The sequence below is a fragment of the Caenorhabditis elegans genome, chromosome X, assembly GCF_000002985.6.
Source record: "Caenorhabditis elegans chromosome X".
NCBI classification, from domain to species: domain Eukaryota; kingdom Metazoa; phylum Nematoda; class Chromadorea; order Rhabditida; family Rhabditidae; genus Caenorhabditis; species Caenorhabditis elegans.
Genome location: NC_003284.9, coordinates 13,482,502 through 13,502,636, shown reverse-complemented (window position 1 = coordinate 13,502,636; position 20,135 = coordinate 13,482,502). Strand labels below are relative to the sequence as shown.

Genomic DNA, 20,135 nt, shown 5'->3' with positions numbered 1-20,135 from the left:
CCCCCCACCCCGCTCTTCTTCTCTGCTCCTCGTCTTTCTCATTCTGTTCCTACTCGCATACCCTATATTCCGTAAAAGAAAAATAGGAGGAAAGCCATGTAGAGAGCATGAGCATGCCAAATTGAGAGTGAGAAAAGAGCCCAAGCCTTCTTCGTCTTCACTCCCACAACGGCTTATCGTCCGTGCTATTGAGTAGGCAGGCAGCGTTGCGCGACCACGCTAGCCCCCTGGAGCCACTTCTCCAAATTTTTTCTTCTTTTTCTCTCTTTTTTTTTGTTGTTCTTTCACGTTCTAATTTCCTTAGTAGTTTGTTTTTTTTCACAAGTTTTATTGCCTAATTTCATTGTCTGGTTAAAGAGCAATGAACATTGAATGAGTTTTAAAAGTTGAAGAAAAGTAATGAACCTGAAAATTATGACACGCAATGAGAATTTTGATGGGTGCAATGTGCACTCAGAAAATACTTAACTAGTTGAGACTCTATTCTAGAAAATTAAGAAGACTGTTCCAACGTGAAATATATTAAAAGTGGAGTAGCGCCAGTGGGTAAATTGTTAAAAACTACTTTCTATGGACCCAAAATGACCAAATATCATCATAAAACTTTTCAAATAAATTTTGAAAATTTTTTATTAACTGTCAAAAAGAGGCAATTACTCAGTTTTGCCACTCATAATTTTAGAAGTCGACGAAGGAAAAATTTTTCCTACGTATTTTATACTTTGTTCAAATAAATTGTAATAAAACATTGTAGGGGTAGGAACATGCGACATTGCTTTGAATTTAGTAAAAAGCTCATATTTTTCAACATTTTGGAAATTTGGACACAATGTTTATGAAATAGTGGTAATTGATAAAAATTAAATTCCAGACGCTGTGACACCAAGAAGTTGGCAAAATATTTGATTTTAGTCGAACATGAGCTTTGATTTCCAGAATTTTGAAACGTGATAACTTTTTATGAGTACTTTTCAAAATTTCTTATTACATAATTCGGTAGTTTTGGGGCATTTTTGGTTTAAAGTCGCAGATTTCGGTACTCCACCTTTTTTGATAATTTAACACAATTTTGGTAATCACTTTCTATTATTTTTCCTATCAGTATTGCATTCTCCTATTAACTGAATTGAAATCTCGGGGCTGAAACTTTATTTTCAGCGGTCTTACATGAATCAGGATACCTAAAATTTTAAAACGTATAAAAAACTCAGCGATAATAACTGAAGGTTCAGAATTTTACATTCTCGCAAATTTTGAAGTACGTTTTTTTTTAATTAAAAAGAGTTCCATATTTACAGTTGAAATCGGTTCGTATCAAATTTTAACAAATACGAAAGAAAATTCTCGTATAGATCGTTTTCAGTATTTTTTTTCTGAACTTTCATTATTAAAAAATATTTTCTCAAAGTTCTTTTCCTCAATTTGTCGCATCAGATATATTAGGATTTTAATTATATTATACATATTTTATTCAATGGCCTTCAGAAATTATTTTGCATTCTCTAATGTAATTGCGTTCCCTAGGCATCCAGAATAAGTATTGCTCCAGAAAAAAATACGGTATAAAAACCATAACCAAGACTACGTTGTTGGCATTTACTATATCTGGAAAACTAACAATTCTTGCGAAGCACTCCACTAGATTTCCTTCCGATTCCTCTTCTCCAATTTTTTATTGATCCTTTTTTTGTCAGGACCACTGGGGGGATGGATGGACTTCTTTTTCCTATCCCATCCCTCTTAACGGGCCCTTTCTGATTCTCTCGAAGCCTGTGCATCTCTCACTTTTTTTAGTGAGTACTCCCCAGGGCAGTAGCAGTGCAAAGAGCTGTGCTCTGTGTGCATTGTGTACTGCTAAATTCCTGCCAATTCATTGAAATATGACAAGTTGGGTTTTTCTCGCATTTGAATCGTTCTCTCAACGTCACTTCCAACATTTGTACCATAAACGGAAATCAACACTATAGATTTCAGAACCAGGAAAGCTGCTCAGGAGCAGAATCAAAAAAAATCCCCGTTTGGAATCCAAGGAAGCTTAAAACTTAGCCGCATGACTGCGCTCGTCAATCGGGCAAAGTCTGCACATGTTTGAAGCTCTCAAGGTGAGTACAGATTTTTTTCTGATTGAGTGGGTTGTTCTAAATTATGATCAAATGTGATGTCACTTTTTTTAAAGTTTAAAAAGACTCAGACTTTGTTAAATTGTACAATTTTAAAAAAACTTGAAAAGTACTGATCACTTAATACCCTTAATGATTACTTAATAGTTATTAATAATTTTAATGCACGGTTCATTAATATTATGCAATTGACAATTCAAAAAGATAATTATCTTCTAAATTAATAGTTTTCCAAAAAAAAAGAACACTGTATTGAAAATTTTGAATATAGTTCAAATTTTGGTAAATGCGTAACTTTATTAATCATTTGATTTTCTCACATTCTGTCCCTCAATTCTAATAATCCATTCATTTCGCCGTAATGACGTCCAGTCGACTTTTGATTCCACGTGTTTCTGGGTGCAAAGGAAGCCGCCTGAGCCCCGCTTAATCCGCATTGGGAATAGTCTGGAGCATTTGCTCCATCGTCATGCTCTTTTTAACTTGAATTTGGGGGGAGGCAGGCAAAACTACATTATTCAGTCACGTCCTACTTGTCCACTTTCGCCCATTTCAGAGGCATTTTAATGATAGGATTGGGAGCGGTTTTGGTAGATTTCTAGTTGAGATTACATTTAAAGCGTACGATTTTTGTTTTATTTTTTGGTGGTTTTAATCATTATCAGTTTTCGATTGGGAAAAAGCCTGATATCCAAGTTCTCAGAAACGTTCATAATAATTATAGACAATATTGGCAAAAATGCTGTGAGTTTTTTTAAAAATAACATTAAAAAATAACAATAACAAAATCTTTTTGAGTGTTATACATTTTTTGTTAATATTTCACATGGTTTTATGCTTTTATGCCTATTTCTTAAAATACTTTTGATTATGGCTTTTGAAATAAAACCTTTTGAGGACTTTTTTGAAAATCGCCAAAACAAGTTTTTAAATAGAAATTTGTACTCAAAACGCGTCAGACCGCTAACGTCAGTGACGTCTTCCTTGTTCTTTCCACCTGGCTTAATATACACAATCAAAATATTTTCCTGTAAAAAAATCTATATTATTGAAGCGTAAGAGCTAGATTTGATAGTTCCATTGAGAATAATTCAAAATTAACCAACCTATCTTTTTTTCTCCTCAATTCTAAATCATATTGTTTTCTGTTATTTGTTTGAGTGTATTCCAAGAAGAGGAAATAGATGAAATTGGAAAAACGAAAAATGAAAGTCCGAATTTGAATCTGAATCCACGAATCTCGGAATCCCGAAATTGAATTTGAGCCACCCCTCTGAGTCAGAGAGCCCCCATCCCCTCGGCTTTGGCTCTTTATTGTATCATTTTGCCAAAGCCTTTCGAGTTCTTGATTTCAAAAATGTTTCGCAATTTCTGTATAATAAGTAATGATATAATATGTAAAAACCAGTATGAAATATTTCCATTGCATTGTTTCATACTTAAGAGTCGTGAAATTGTTCCAAGTGAGAATTTACAGACATTAAATGATTTGACGATTGTCTAGAGGTACGTGAACACTTTGGCGGGTTTTTTTTGGGGAAAACTGTCAGAGAAAAGTAATCTGAGCATTTTCACAAAATTTCCGAACTACTTTTCTCTGTTTCCTAGTGCTCCTCTGCTGCTAAACATTTTTTATAAGAAAAAACCTCTCTTGAATCCCCCAGTTAATACGTTTTCTCATTGACGCCACATCATTTTGTCTTTAATTCTCTTCCAATTTTGGCACCACCACCCACTACAAAAACCATCGGGGGATGAGGTGAGAGAAAAAGACAAAGAGCGTGGGGGGAAAAAGGGAAGAAAAAAAACGAAACGGATGAACTGACATTCGCAAGGAGAAAACGAAAGCGAGCCGTATACAACACACTATTCTAAGCCCATTCGAGCTTCGGCAGCTCTGTTGCACAGACAACGAACCGAATCAATATTAAGACGAACAAAGTCAGTGAAGAAATTGAAAAGGATACGGATACCTCTTCCTCCTCCCCCCCCCCCATTTTTTTCCTCGTTTCCTCCCTCTAATACATCTTCGCCTCTTTTTCTCAAAGTGCCTCCGGTGTGCCAACGGTGCTTCTCACCCTTTTCATCTTCTACTTGACGTCCTTGAGAATTGAATGAGGGAGGAAACCGAGAATGGACTCTTATTATACTAGCTTTCCGGCTCCTATTCCCAGCGAACCTTGCTTTGTAAGTTTATCTTTTTGTCATACCAAAATTGGACTGAAAATCGGAGCACCGTCTTGACTCATCTTGGGTAAAATCGCCTGTTTTGTACGGTTTTTTTGTTCAAAATATATCTTCGTATGAAAATTTATTTCTACCCATTGTTTATCTAAAACTTTTACCAAGATGTTTGTTACTGTTCACCGTTTCTATTCTAAAGTGTCGAATTTTCAAATCTCATAATTTTTGAAGAATTTTCGAATGTAGAAAAGTATTTCTGTTTGGTTTTATCCTGATTAAGCTTCTATTAGTTAATTTTAAAGTTTTTTTTTTTGAAAAACCTAAACCTTTCTTAGTTATCGTAAATTTTGACTTCTTGATCGGCAATGATTTGGAGCACTTGATTGCAATGGTAGAGTTAGAATTTGCTCGATATTATATTGAAAAAAATTCCAAAACACCCAATTTGTAACGATGCCTTTTGGAAAATTAAAAAAAATGTTTATGGCGGTTCAAAATGTTGTTTTCTGAAAACTTTGAAGTTGGCTCAAAGGGGAAATGATTTTTAGATTTTAATGATATTTGATCAGTGTGACACAGAAACATCATAAAACGCTGATTCAAACATTCTCAGGTAAACGCTACTTTGAGAAATTTTGATTTATGTCAGATTATCTCACCAGGTACAAATGTGCATTGGTACCAGACTGCACTAGGGTAGACTGGCAAGTTTTGCATTAACATTGTATATCAAACTTAAATTTTTTGGTGTTTTCGGTTTTCGGTTTTCGGTTTTCAATTTTCCATTTTGCACGAGTTTTTAGCCGCATGCAAAAATTTATGCGCAGCCGACATCAATGGAGGTCCGCAAGAAATAGCTTGACCTCTGAAAACTTGTGTCGCCCACTCAATACTAGTGAAAAATATATCACCGTCCCTTTGATCCAAACTTTTTTTCATAACTTAAAAAATGTTTTTTTTTTCGAATTTCCGCATTCTTGGCAGATTATACAAAAATATGAAAAAAAAAACATACCCTCTCGTCATAAAACATTAAAATTTTCAAAAATGATGAAAATAAAATTGAAGGGACACTTAATTGCTGGTAGACATCGCAAACATAAAATGAGAGAAAAAAACGGGGCGAGCTCAGTTAGTCATCTCGTCGCCACGCCATTCGCGGTTTTCTCATATATTCATGCATCGACTACCTGCAATTTTCCATACATTCGCTAGCTAGTGCACCTCCCGTTATCGTCGTCAAGAAAAGGCACTACGGAAAGGGCGGCGTAGACGTGCTCTTTTGTTCTAAAAACCTCTAAAAACCTGACGAGTGCTCGACTTTTTTGTTTTTGTTTTGTACGTCCAACGCCTAGTTGTGTGAAACTATATTACTGCTGCTATTATTATACATTCAATATTTTTCGTATGTTAAAATTTGTCAGAAAGTCTACAAGAAGTCAATGTACAGTGAGTGTTATTTCTCTAACTCAGTTTCAGAACAAATGCCCTATGATTATTTCTTTTTACTTTTGTCTGTTCAAAAAAATAAATATTCTAAGTTCTAATAGCCCTTTCGGCTGAAAGCACTTCAAATTTTACAAGTGCTGAAGTAGTACTAAATATCGTAATTTTTTATAATTTTTTTTGTATTGTTAATTTTTCTAGATACTTTTTCTTAAAGCTAAGTATATTTTTTCAATCTCAAATGCTTACATATAAGTAATTTTATTTTTGAAACTGAAATTGTATTTTCCTTAAAAAATGTTTGGCTGAAAATTTTTCTATTTCCAGTGGAGGAACTGGTATTCCATAGGAAACTAATTGTTGACAGCTGTCTGAAAAAGCTAAACGCGTAACGAGACTTGAAATTGTGTAATGGAATGCTATTTTTTGTGTTCTCGAGTCTGGAAATTTTTATTATTGAAAATTTTTAAATCTCAGTCCAATTCAGTAGGCATAATTTTTGTACAGCTACTGCATTGAAAGTAAAAAATCTCAAATTTTTATATAAAAAATCTAAAAAATCTCAAAAAATCTCAAAATTCCTGGAGCCCCACTCCCGAAAAAAGATCTTCCCTCTCTCTCTCTCTCTCTCTCTCTCTCTCTCTCTCTCTCTCTCTCTCTCTCTCTCTCTCTCTCTCTCTCTCTCTCTCAATGAGAAAACAATTGGGATAAGAAGCTCTCTTGGCTCCATCGTGAGGCCCATGCTCTCTTGACACCATCATGATAGTTATTTGCTTCGGTTGCAATAAAACTAGTACAGAATAAATTGGTGGCCATAGAATAGAGTGATGGAGGCTGGAAAAGCTGGCGGCTTGTTCGAGTAGAGGGACATGACAAACGGAGAGGATGGGGCGTGTTGGCTCTTTTTCTTTCCCGCCTTTTGTTTTTCAACGCGCCATCACCACACCCTCCATCCCAAGCCTACCACCCATCTTCCATTGCTTCCCCCCCCCCCCCCCCATTTTTTTTCCTTTCAAAGCTTTATGGCCTCTTCATTCATTTGAACATCTTGTATCAATAAATACACCAACTTTAAATTGGACTGTACTAGTAAGAGAAATGTGCATTGCTGAGACGCTATAAATTTTATTTAGGTAACACTTTGCCTCAAATTATTGATTTATAAAACTGTTCCCATGCGAAATGATTCCTCCATTAGTATTGCACCCGACTACTTAACTTTGAAACGTAATATCTAAGTTCATTTTGAAGACATCAATATATTATTAACAACAAAATGACAGAAAAACAATAGCAAATATTTTGTTATTGGACTATTTTCGAATAGGACAAACGATAACTGAGATATAAGCTGACAAAGTTGAACAATGAGGTGCAATACTAATATGGGAAATACGGTATATATTTTTTAAAGCTAACGGATATAAGTACCAATTTTTGTTAGTTATGTAGTTCAAATTGATTGTTATAGTAACCACCGCATTGCTCAAATCAAATAATTTTCAAATAAAAAAAACTCGGCTAAAAATAACTTTTAGTTCTGAATTGAAAATTTAGTTTTCTCAAGGGTAGCAATTTTTACCACCCATATATCTGTCATTATCAACTTTTCATTCCAATTTGAAAGCTAAAAATTATGTCCTTAAGAGTGTTCGAGAACCTTTTTTCGTGGTCAAAAATAAGTCTTCATAAAGTTTTACCCTGCACCATCAAAAAACAATTTTGGCCCATAAACTACTAAAAAGTGACTTTTCATTAAAGTTCTCCCGGCAGCCAAAAATTTTGAAAATGTTATCAAATAAAACAATAAATTCCCATGACATTATTAATGAAATACAAGCTATTAAATAAGTTTTAATATTTGATCCGGAGTTTACTGTCACGCGTAATATGATAATTGTGCATTTTTGGTAAAAGTCCAATATTCTTAATACAATTTAATTCAAAAAATTATTTATTGCTCATCGATTTCAAAACAAACATTTTTACAGGAAGTCCTCGGAGAGATAAATAGCAAACTGGCGGCCGTGAATAATGAGCTGAGCTCGAAAATCATGTCGGAAAACATTGTATCGACGCGTCCAGTGGCGCAGGCTCAATATTGCGGTCCATACAAACTTGAGAAGACGCTTGGAAAAGGTCAAACTGGTAAGCGGTTTTCATTCAGTTGTTGACCGAGTAATTTAAGTTCCAAAAACTGCAATTCTCCCATGGGGCCTAACCCCAGAGTAGCATTTGCTACAAGAAAAATATAAGCAAGCTTTGGAATATGCAAATGACTGTTTTGACTCGAGGGCTCTCGGCTGTCCGCTCTTATTTATGAGCGAATTTTGAGCCTCTTTTCTTAGCTTGAACTGTTGAATGGAGTTGGACGGGAGCTGCAGAAAAAATACATGTATTGTTTCAGGGTTGGTAAAAACGGGAACTCATTGCATTACGGGCCGTAAAGTGGCAATCAAGATAGTCAACAAAGAAAAACTCAGTGAATCTGTTCTACAAAAGGTAATATTTTTAGTTGTTACTTCAAATTTTCGATTAAGAAAATGATTGCTATATAGAAAGATAATATTTAAATTTTAAAATAACTTGAATGTTCTTATGTTCCAATCAAAAATATTTGCTCATATATGAATGTTCACATTCGGCGCATATTCTGCAAATGTTTCCCTTGGTGTAGATGCCGTACAAAAGAACTGTGAACTCTCAAAATTTTGTTTCCGTTCCCATGTTCTTTGTGATTCCACGTCATCATCATCATCACAGTGTGTCACTTCTTATTCAGTCGCTAATCCTCTTCCGGCTCCCCGAGCACATATATACCCTGTGCAACGTATTTTTTGCTCCTCTCGAAACGGCACAAAAAAGAACGAAACACACACACACACACACAGGGTTCTTGAATGTGTGTCTTACGGATGCTGTCATTTTTCAACCAATCGCCTTTTCTCCTCTTTTCTCCCGCTTTTACATTTGTCCTTTCTCGTCTTCTTCATCTCGAAAAACGCTGTTTTCTTTCTATTCGGCGTTTTGTCTGAGCTCGTCGAGCAACATCGAGTAAAGCATATATGTTGTTGGAGAGTAATGAAAGAGTGGCAAAAATGGAGGATGAAAAAATTGATGAAGTAGAAAGTGGTCGTATGAAAAGTGGCAATATTGTATAAATTTCCATACATTAAAAATGTATTGGTTTTTGTTTGAAACAGAGCCATAATTTATGGAATTTGCAGGTCGAAAGAGAAATTGCAATTATGAAGTTGATAGAGCATCCACATGTGCTTCATTTGTACGATGTCTACGAAAATAAGAAATATTTGTAAGTGATTACCAAAAGTGTGATAAATTGGAAAAATTAAAGTATAGTAAAGATTTATTAAAGTTATAAACAAAACATGACTCAAATCTGGGAGCTGCATAAAATTCGATATCATTATTCTAAAGTAGTTTGGCACGTAGCACCCATCTCACTCAACAATGTTGATTATTTGGCCAAACATTATTAAAACAATTGTATTTTTAGTTAAAAAAAACACACAAAACAATATTATTAAAAAATTGCATAAGTCTCTAGAACTTAAATAAAATATTACATTCGAAAAGTGATTAAATCCGAAATTTAAAGTTAGTTTTGGATTAAAGCGTTTAAGTAGAATTTCTGTTTAAAAAAACTGTCACCTACAGTACTTCAAAAAAACTTTATTCGCTTTATTTTCATCAAACTGAACAGAAACAAAAAACATTCCAAAATCCAGGAGTCGTGGAAGAAGCATAAGAAAAAATAATATTAAAAACAAAAAATTACACTCCATGAAGTCGTTTTTGATATTTGACAATATCTTTAATATTTGATTTTGAACTATTTTTTGAATATTTGTACACGTGGTATGTAGTCATGAAAAAAAAACCAAATAACTTTTACATTAGCATTATTACATCACAAAACATTTTTAAGCCTAATTTTTCAGATATTTGCTACTAGAACATGTTAGCGGTGGCGAGCTGTTCGACTACCTTGTGCGGAAAGGACGGCTGATGTCGAAAGAAGCGCGAAAGTTTTTTCGTCAAATCATCTCTGCGCTCGATTTTTGCCATGCTCATAACATTTGGTAAAACAATTTTCTGACGGCTGGTAAAAAAATATAATTTTATTTAAATTTCAGTCATCGAGATTTAAAACCGGAAAACTTATTACTAGACGAGAGGAATAACATAAAAGTAGCAGATTTTGGAATGGCTAGTCTGCAAGTGGAAGGGTCGATGTTGGAGACGAGTTGTGGATCTCCACATTATGCATGTCCAGAAGTTATTCGGGTATGTTATAAATCATTTTCACTTGTTTCAACTTACATTTTCAGGGTGAAAAGTACGACGGTCGAAAAGCAGACGTTTGGAGTTGTGGCGTTATCCTCTACGCATTATTAGTTGGTGCGCTTCCATTTGATGATGACAATCTCCGAAATCTTCTCGAAAAAGTGAAACGTGGAGTTTTTCATATCCCACATTTCGTACCTGCTGATGTGCAGAGTTTACTGCGGGCAATGATAGAAGTAGACCCGGGGAAACGATATTCCCTAGCCGACGTGTTCAAACATCCATGGGTATCCGGAACAACAAAGGCAGATCCTGAATTGGAGCTTCCAATGTCACAAGTTGTGCAGACGCACGTAATACCTGGTGAAGATTCGATTGATCCGGATGTCTTGAGGCATATGAACTGCTTAGGATGTTTCAAAGACAAACAGAAGTTGATTAATGAATTATTGTCGCCAAAGTAAGTTTTCGAAAACCTTTCTTACTATAAAATGTAATGGTTAAGTTTTGTTATAAAAAAAGTACACGATAGTTAAAAATATTAAATGCTCACTTTTTCTAGACACAACACTGAAAAGATGGTATACTTTCTCCTTCTTGATCGAAAACGACGGCGCCCTGCACAGGAAGACGACACAGAAATCGTTCTGCGCGGTGCCGCCCAGAACAACGATCCGCCTAAAAAACGGACGGATTCTTCGAGAACATCAAGATATCCCATGGGAAGCATTGCTGATGGAAGTCCGATCAATCCACGAAAAACGTATGGAAGGAATCAAAAGTCTGGACGGCATTCAAGTTTGGGAGGTTCTCCTACAGAGTCACCGAGAAGTTCAACTAGAGATCTGTTCGGTTCATCGTCTAGCGGATCTTACTCTGCAAGGGCTGGAGAAGATCGGGATAGAGGGCGATCTGCTTCAAGGTGGGATAAAATGCATTTTGCAGAAGCTTTATGATAAGTGTTGATAAGCATTTTCTACTTTTGAGCAAAGTTCAGAAAAATTAACGTTTCCTGGAAAATTTTAAAATCTAGTTTTTAGGTCCACCAACAGCTATCATTACTACACTCAACCAGTCGATCCACAGACTCTTGCGGAAGCAGCACGTCACGTACGTGACGCCCAGGAACGGAGGGAGAGCAGAGACAGCGGTAGAGGGTCGTCTAGAAAAGAAAGCAAGGACAGAAGTGACAAAAGTGCCAGTAGTAGTAGTTGCAAAAATGATGCCTCGTCAACGTCTTCGGTGGTAAGAAAAAGGATGCTTACAGTTTAAAAAAAACTTGAACTTTCAGCCCCATAAGTACAGCCCACCATCAGTCATGTCGGAGAGTGTGGTAGTGTCTAGTAGTACGATGAATTCTACGAACTCGTCAACAAATAGTTTGATAGCTGGTAACAGTCAGACAAGCATTGGGTCGACTAGCGGTCCATGGCGATCAAAACTCAACAACATCAAAAACTCATTCTTGGGAACTCCGAGATTCCATCGGCGGAAAATGTCAAATGGGACGGCAGAAAGTGACAGTGAAGACAGCCAGATGATTGACACAACTGAGTGAGTACATGAGAATACTGCCAAAAATAGATGAGGAAATTTTATGAACTTTCCACGAAGAACTTCCAACTTTTTTAAAAATCAAAAAAATTTTCAAAAATGTAATTCAATGTAAAAAAACGAGTATTTCTTTGAACCGCTTCATTGTGTCATCAAAATAAAAGTAATGTACTAATAGTAAACATAATTTTTCTTTTCAGCCTTGTCAAAAAGTCCTGGTTCGGATCTCTTGCTTCCAGTATGAGCGTCGAACGCGATGACACCCACTGTGTGCCTGTTCAAGGGAAAACATTGAACAGCATCAAAGCGGAGCTCATACGGGCATTCCTTCAAATTCATGAACTTAGTCACTCAGTAGTTGGTCAAAATTGCTTTAGAGTAGAATATAAACGAGGTCCGACAGTTGGTGGAAGCGTTTTCAGCCGTGGAATCAAAATGAATGTGAGTTTCTTGGTTTGTGACTTTTAAAAATTGTTGGTTTTTGTCAATAATACTACTTTTCAGGTTGATATTATCCCATCTCCTCAACAAGTAGTGATAGCTGGAGAAACTCCGACATATGTAGTACAGTTTGTTCTGCTGGCGGGACCAGTTCGGAGGTTTAAACGACTTGTGGAACACTTGTCAGCAATTCTGCAAAATTCTACTCAACAAAGGTACCAGAAAGAGTCATAAAAAGTTGATTCAAATTTTGTTGTTCAGAGCTGATCGACAACAACAAGCAGCCCTAATGGTTCGACCAAGGAGGTTAAGTGACTCCAGCGTTGGTAGTGCTTGTTCGGACAGTGAAAGCAATGCGAGCAGTATTAATATGATAGCGCGGCATTCGGTAAGAAACTCAGATTCAGATCTGGAGGGAGAAAAGAATATTACTAAACAAAATTAATTTTTTCAAATTTTAAATGAAATATACATATCTAGGGCTCCCAGCTGAGTGAGGCGCCATATGCGGGCCTCACGCCGACGCCGCGAGCAGCTGTGTGTGTGTGTGTTTGAAATGATGTGCGAAATGTAGTCATTTGGAGCGGCCGGCACGTTCGGCTTGGCGTGAAATGAGTAGCTTGGTGTGTGCGCAACGTAGTGCAAAGAGGTGGTTGTTTGGACCGACACGTTCGGGGTTCCGCGCCGCACTATACATTTGGGTACAGGCTTAAGTGACGCCGTGAGGCCGGCGGAAGCGCCGTTTGGGGGCGACGTCATGGGTGCCATAGACATATCTATACTTTTACTCTAAGTAAGTAAGTAACATGTTGGACTGTTTTTAACTTAATTTGTCTAGTCTTTAGTATTTGTAGAGTCTTTAAAAAATCTTTCCTTCCAGGATAAAACTGAAACAACTTCTGCCACGTCATCTGACCCTTACGGTCCATCCCCGTCAATGCGATCTGTTGGAAGTGGAACAGGTAATTCAAAAAAAAATATTTACACAAACATTCACTCGGTTTAATAGTAACAACTACTCTATTCCTATCGCTTATCAACCCTGTGTTTTATTAACTGAGAAATGAGTTTCATTTAATCTCCACGTAAATCTTAATCTAATCCCAACACCATTCAGGAATTACATCGTAAAGACGAAACTTGGCAAAAGGTAACCTCACATCGCTCTTTCCGCTGTTTCTTCGGTAGCTCAGCCCAGTTCATTATTTTTTGCACGCTTTTCCTGTTTTTCTAATCGAAATATTATTTGATTTTTTTTCTGGTCACAACTTAACACTATTCCATTTCATTTTAACAGTTTGTAGTGGTTAGTGAATTGACAACTAAAACAGCTTTTTTAAATTCTTTTTTTGCCTTTTTCACGAACGCAGCTTGGTAAAGGTTTTTTTCGGGCACAGTTCCAGAATTTTTGTAGCTTAAAAATTGCCAATATACTGATAATTGTAAAAATTAAAATTAAAAAAAAACAACAACAATCACAGTGATTTCTAGTTTGTTCGGCACGATTGGTGGTTTTCTCTGTGAATCTTCTATTAAATCAATAATCCAATCAACCATAGTAGTAGTAGAGCTTACTCGTTATTACCCACTATATTCTAACTTCTAACACTTCAGCTAACTCATACAAATCGCCAACCCCTCATCGCCGTAACACGACTGCTGTCACTGCTTCATCGTCATCCGCATCAAACCGATATGGTCCAAGCAGTAGCTCGTCTGGTAGTTACAGTAACAATGCTGACTATTCCTATCATCCCGAGTATTCACAGAGAAGCAATGGGTAATATTTGAGTTCAATTTAAAAAAAGACGTTTTTATCAAAACTAAGAAACAAATTGAAAATAGTTACAGTTAACGCTGGATCAACTTGAAATACTCAAATAAAACGATAGATAAATCTTTAAAATTTAAATGATTTTTTTTCGAATAACTTGCGATTGAAATCATAAGAAACCAGCTTGAAAGTCGACATTTTTTGTAATAAATTTTTGTATAACTCCATAAAATAACTCCATAAAAACAAGTTCTATAAATGGAACATTCACAAATTTATCTACATTACCATGTCAGTTTGAAACTTCGATTAAAGATGTACTGAAAATAGATCTCAATCAACTAAAAACCGACAATTATGAAAAATCTGACGATATTCTTAAAATAAAAAAATGCTCACGTCACAAAACTGGTAAAAGTTAACGAAACCCAAAAGATACATTTTTAAACGTTTTTATTGAAACATATGTCTTTGAAGCTTACTTTAGTTTAACTTCGAGGTTTAAAATTTTTTCTTTTGAAGTTTAAAAACTGAATCGTTCCTGATCTTGTTCTTCACCAGCTGAAAAAATTTCCAACCTAAAAACATTTTGCATAAGTCTCGCAAACTTTGGTCTGTAACATTCATTTTTTTTCAGCTCAAGTGCTCCGAAGAATCAATACTCGCCCGGCTCACAACGCAGCTTTGCGTTTTCCATGTTCAACAAGGCTGATAAAGTCTAATCTATCATCATATTGATTTTTTCAAATGATTATCCAACTATCTGTGTGTTATGTTATAGACATGACGGTGATCCATTTTTGAATTGTTTCTCTCTTATTTATTTAATTTAAAACCTGTTTGTCAGCTTTGGTTACAGCTTTAAAATGTACAGATCTTTTTGAAAAACTATTTTCCTCCACTTTCATCATGGTTTCGCCCTGCTCTTATTTTGTAGAAAACGATTATTTCTGCAGTTCATTTCTAATTGCCAAACATTGAAACATGCATTCCCTGTTCTCACATTCCATTTTTTTCCCCAATTTGTGTCTAGTTTGAATCTCAGTCTTTTTTACCAATTTTTGTCCTTTTTGCTTTGTTCCTCATACCAAACTTCATTGTACTGTCTTCATTATCTCTTTTTTCAATTTTATTTTAACGGACTGTTCTGGTTTTTCCTCGGTTCTCTGTAAAACTTCATTTAACTATTTCCATCGGATGCCATTTATTTACTCATTTCGGTTGTCAATGATCGATTGATAAAAAATTGACGTAGATATTAAATGGATTTTTAAAAATAGAAAAAAAAACAACGACGTTAATTTGAATTTATTATATTCTTAAAGTGAGACACAGGAAATAGTCTTGCAATCCCCATTTAAATTTAATAAGTGACAGTACTGGTCAACTGGTCTCACTTGAGAATACATAGATAAATGGGTGGCGTTTTAGAGCAAATGTGCTGCCATTGAATATCTGATATTATGCTCTTTTCAAAGGTGAATACCTTTAGCCGCGGACATCTAGAACTTCAGATAGTTGCGTCCAAAATTTAGCACTGATTCCAGTTAATTTTCTTCATGAACTTTATAGTTTAGGGATTTGCATATCAACTTCATAATTTACCACTTTTGAAATCTCCAACGAATACTACGCAATTAGAACAAATTAACTTTGAATAATTTAGTTATATATTACTAGGTCGCAACTCATGACAACTTGAATATTTTGAAAAGTAATTAACAGTAAAACAGATAATTAAGATATGTATAGTCTGTTACATTTAAGAAGTTCATGAAATAAGCTTTTCAATGACATCACATTCGTATTCCCTAGCAACTGGTAAATTGGAAAAAATATTCCGTGAAATAGGAAAATTCAGCATTTTGGCGATTTGGTAATTTGCCAGGCTTATCGACATTTTTTAAAGATCCTTTTTCGTGAATGTTACAAATATCACGTGAAACATGTGATTTTATACAATAGAATACGACATTCATATTGCGTAACAATTATTAATTAGTCATTCTGAAGTCATTTTTATGTGTCACCAGCGTATGAATATGGGAAAGTGTGGCTTTAAAAAATACAACACAAAAATATAAATGAAAATCTATTTTAGTCAAATAGCAACCTTTTTTGTGATGGAAGCTGGCAGTCTAATAGTGTCTCATCAACTGTACTGTATAGTCTCAATTGTTTGAAAAACGCAGTGATGGGAAAAAATACTATAAAATTTCTACATGATATGTCAATTGTACAGCAATGTTATAAAACTCTAACCAAAATGATACTTAAAATCTCATTTTAAAGCAAAACGTTTACATTAACAAATCACAGAACACATCACTTCACTCAAATGTGTTCATACATTCGCAATGTTTTCCCACGTGGTCTCTATTCCGAAAATGTTTCTGCTTTTCATAAGTGAAATTTGATCTCAGATCAATCTCTTTTTCTGGATTTTACTCTTTCTCTCCTCAGCTTGTCCACTTTTGACATATAAAGGTCCATGCTTTCCTAATAAATATAGTTTCTAATTTCATTTTCAATACAAAAAGAGATATAATAAAATCTATATCTGAAAAAAATAGTCTGCAGCCCAAAAAATATTATTTCCATTTCAAATACCACAAAGTTCCAGGTGTTTTGAAGAGTGACTAACCTTGAAAAATGGTTCGCTTCTGGAAAGTAGACTCATGTTGATGTTTGGAGCTAGACTTGCGTGACATGGCTAGTTAATTTCAATGTTCAATGTCTCAACCGGATGTCACTTTCATTAGATTGAAAAGATGTGGAGAGAACTTCCTACTGAAATTTGTATTCCCAGAATCATTAACGTCACTAAACCACATTTTGAGTCCCGTTCGTGACAATATTCTCAAGATACACATATCTTAATGAAAAAAATTACTGCAAATAACCATGCCTTTGAATTCTTTTATGAAAATGTGTCTTATAATTTTTGGAATAGAAGTTTGTGAACTGAACTACTGTGTGAGCTAGCAGTCATACGTTTTGTTTAATAAACTATTAGGCTTTAATAACATAGTATGTACTATGATTTAACGTTTTAATTACTTTTATGTAAACATTGTAAGAGCAAACATGAAACCATGTTCTAAAAGTTTTTAAAATTTGAATATTTCTCGAAACTTAATTTTAAAAAAGAATTTTAAATTTGTTAACAATTCGGTAGTGTTTTTGCATACGTCATGATGACCAATTCAACCAGTTCAACAAATAAAACACTTCAACAAGGTCTCCACGGATGCTTTTCCACCTTTAAATTTTTGGTGACGTCTTTCAGTAATAAAGTATGAATCATTTATTTACTAAAGGACGATTAGCTTAAATTGTACTAAAGAGTCAAATGTAACATTATTGCTTTAAAACATTTTGTTAAACATTCAAAATTTGTAATTTTTAAAACGATTATTTTCATTATAATGTAATTTTAATGTTTCTGTTGAAATTTGATTGAATTCTGAACATAATTACATAATTTGTTTTTTTCTATAAAAAACCAACCTCCCACAATATTTGCTTCCCTTTTTTCAGTATTCTGTATAATTTGTATGTTCTAATTAGAAATTGGTGTTTTTTTTCCTCCTACGCTTAGTCTAATATGCATATTAGCACAAAAACCCCGCAAATCATAGACCAACTCAATTTGAGCTTTTAAACGCAGCTTGTGATGATTTATATCTTTTTTTTGTTCAGAAAATGTCCATATACTAACTCATTAATTTTTTTACGTTTAACTATTCCAATTGTCAATATTTTTATACTTACTCATCAAAAACAACTGAATAATAACAGAGGCGTCCTAGGAAGAAATAATCTATCTGAATAACGTTTTCCCACGTTAGATTAGCATCATATGCTCCGGGCATCCCTCGTTTATAATTCCATCCCACTCTTTTCAGACGTTTCGTTATTGTATAACGTACTTCGTTGCGTATCTCCTGTTATTTATTAAATCGAAGAAAAAACATTAGCACTTTTTTTTCGATTTTTCGATTACTACTCGCCAGTTACTGGAAGTTTAAATTGCAGTATGTCAGAAGTTGAAAAGAAATTGGAAATGTTTGTCACCGTCTACTATTCATTAAACGTCACATTAGCCCTTTCAATCAACATTTTATTGTTATTCATCATGAAAACAACCAAATCGTCATTGCTCAAAGATATGCAGTATTATCTGTTCAACACTGCTTTGTTTGAGATAATAGTCAGCTTATCAACCTATTTTGCGCAATGCAGGTGAGTTATTTATCGAGATTGAGATGGTTTTTCAAAAAGTTCCGTTTATATGTAAAAATCGGCCTAACTAATAGTAAGTGATGTGTACAGAAAAAAGTGAAGAAGCAATTAATCGATGGTGATTTGCGATTAATCTGTCACAGGGACAAACACATGTATTTCAAACAACAAGCGTTTGAATGCGGCCCGTCTGCGAGAGGTCCAACGCGGATCACCTGTAGCTAAGGCTTATGGAAAATTAAAAAAAAAGATGTCTATAAACTGAACGAAAAGTAAAAATACTTAAGCTAAGTGCACTAACTGATTAACGGCTCAAAACAGTCATTTCCAGACCGGTAGCCAACAAATCAACATTAGCTGTATTTTGCCACGGACCGTGCAAATACTTTGGGAAGAATACTTGCTTTGTAACATTTGCTGTAGTACAATGTTCCGTTGTGGCCGCAAGTTTTTCAATTCTTTTATCATTTTATTACCGCTACCGACTCCTCAAAGTGAATTTCAAGAAAAAACACAAACATGCGACTACCTTCATTATATTTTCGTTTTTCCCTACGGTAATGTTGGTGAGTTTTCAACTTTATTGCATTGTCAACCAATTATTTTGTTTTCAGCTATTCCAACTCTTGACTGATAGCAATTTTGCAATCGTTGAGGCCGAAACCAGGGAAATGCATCCGGACTATGATTATGTGAATAATGCACTGATAGGCTTCTCAGATTCAAAAAGCCCAGCAGCTATTATTGCACAGTCGTTGATCTCGTTAGGGGTGTATATGTCACCGCTGATTGCGTTTCACTACAGAAGGTAAAGTGATTCCCTGACAAAAACTATTATTACTGTAAACAGTACCAAATTGAAATATAGGCTATTTTGAAAACTACTTTGTTTCAAACTAAATAACTCATCAATTCTCAACTAATTGAGTTTTCTAGATTTCTTAAAGCCTGTTTGAGGTTTAGAGTTGCTCAAACAGACCAACTTCTATTTAACCCATGTGTGTATTGCTTTATATTATTTCAAAGTTAAACATGTGACTTTCCGGTTGTAATACAAGCTCTTGTTTCAGAAAAATAAACAAAATACTCTCAACAAACACTGGTCAACGAATACCGGTTGCATATTGTAAGCAATTAATAAATGTGAGTTTTGAAGTGCTTATAGATTGAAGAATTCGGATAGTTAAACAATTAACTAAAAGTAATTCAAATAGTGACAATATTTACTTCCAAGATATTTTTTTTTTATATTTGATTTTTCATAGCTCCAGTGATGTGTGGAATAGAGAAAATTTGCCGATAAGGTTAGAGTTCTGCAGTTACCGACTGCTGAAGTTTTGATTTCTGCAGAGCTCTGACACTCTTGCTAGTTTCTGTCATCTGTTCAGAGCACATGTTTAATTTTCCAAAAAAAGGTGAGATAACCTGGGAATAGTGTTGAGGGCCGATAAAAATACGGAAAAATTAGACACGTGGCTAAGATCTGCACTACTAACGTGGGGGTTTTGTAGCACACGTACCAATTTTTTATCATCTGCTAAAATCTATTTATTTTCAGGGACTGCTCATCCAAACCCTTATACCATTCTGCGTTTATATCCCTCCATACTCTTACTTTTTGTACTCTCAACTATCAGGTAACAGAATTTTTACATTTTTCCCTTCTCCAAATTAAAACTGAAAAAATTTAAGGTCACTCAAATCTCTATTTTGAATATCTTCTCAACATATTCGGGTCATTCACGGCATTCATCAATCCTTTGCTGACATTTTATTTTGTGCTCCCATACCGAAGAGCATTGTGCAAGAAAGTGTTCAAATATTTTCCATCAATATCAGAAGAGGGCACTGAAATTACCACTTTCCCGACTACTGTGCAGTTTCAAAGAGGACATACGGCATCTACCAAATTTTAATTTTTGTAATAATGAGATTTCATTAAATGAAGGAAATGATTAAATAATCAGATAATCATTCAAATAAATTTTGAAATGCACGAATATTAACCTTAAGCTTTGTTTAGTGATTCGATCCGTTAGATCAGTTTTTCAAAATGAGCACTC

General features: G+C 34.8%; 2 protein-coding genes and 3 non-coding genes across 6 annotated transcripts; 2 read left to right on the top strand and 3 right to left on the bottom strand.

Moving 5' to 3' along the window:
• Positions 1-1,968: 1,968 nt before the first annotated feature.
• On the top strand, positions 1,969-15,085 carry sad-1 (Serine/threonine kinase SAD-1). Of its 2 annotated transcripts, NM_001083292.4 has the most exons (17): positions 1,969-2,102; positions 7,742-7,898; positions 8,158-8,252; positions 8,978-9,063; positions 9,713-9,853; positions 9,908-10,058; positions 10,103-10,518; positions 10,621-10,980; positions 11,099-11,303; positions 11,350-11,612; positions 11,813-12,053; positions 12,117-12,268; positions 12,315-12,441; positions 12,934-13,015; positions 13,171-13,203; positions 13,668-13,833; positions 14,465-15,085. In NM_001083292.4, the coding sequence occupies exons 1-15, from the start codon at positions 2,085-2,087 to the stop codon at positions 13,182-13,184; spliced, it is 2,508 nt and encodes an 835-aa protein (NP_001076761.1). In that variant the 5' UTR covers positions 1,969-2,084; the 3' UTR covers positions 13,185-13,203; positions 13,668-13,833; positions 14,465-15,085. The 2 variants fall into 2 exon arrangements, with proteins under 2 accessions (NP_001076761.1, NP_001076760.1); NM_001083291.5 differs by lacking the exon at positions 13,171-13,203 and having other exon boundaries at positions 1,975-2,102; positions 14,465-15,082.
• On the bottom strand, positions 6,493-6,801 carry F15A2.14. The gene has a single exon (NR_072416.1). It is a non-coding gene; the product is annotated as an Unclassified non-coding RNA F15A2.14 (non-coding RNA).
• On the bottom strand, positions 13,893-14,055 carry F15A2.11. The gene has a single exon (NR_072415.1). It is a non-coding gene; the product is annotated as an Unclassified non-coding RNA F15A2.11 (non-coding RNA).
• A 2,638-nt stretch (positions 15,086-17,723) lies between the features above and the next one.
• srd-51 (Serpentine receptor class delta-51) lies at positions 17,724-19,988 on the top strand (the record flags this gene model as incomplete). The annotated part of the gene is made up of 6 exons (NM_077851.2): positions 17,724-18,072; positions 18,404-18,638; positions 18,687-18,880; positions 19,143-19,215; positions 19,631-19,709; positions 19,765-19,988. The coding sequence occupies exons 1-6, from the start codon at positions 17,867-17,869 to the stop codon at positions 19,986-19,988; spliced, it is 1,011 nt and encodes a 336-aa protein (NP_510252.1). The 5' UTR covers positions 17,724-17,866.
• On the bottom strand, positions 17,963-18,024 carry F15A2.9. The gene has a single exon (NR_072414.1). It is a non-coding gene; the product is annotated as an Unclassified non-coding RNA F15A2.9 (non-coding RNA).
• Positions 19,989-20,135: the final 147 nt, after the last annotated feature.

What these genes read in the sequence shown, in the direction of transcription:
- sad-1 (NM_001083291.5), top strand. An exon ending in CAGATGATTGACACAACTGA is followed by an intron (nt 11,613 to 11,812) that starts GTGAGTACATGA and finishes TTTTCTTTTCAG; the next exon opens with CCTTGTCAAAAAGTCCTGGT. An exon ending in TATTCACAGAGAAGCAATGG is followed by an intron (nt 13,834 to 14,464) that starts GTAATATTTGAG and finishes ATTTTTTTTCAG; the next exon opens with CTCAAGTGCTCCGAAGAATC.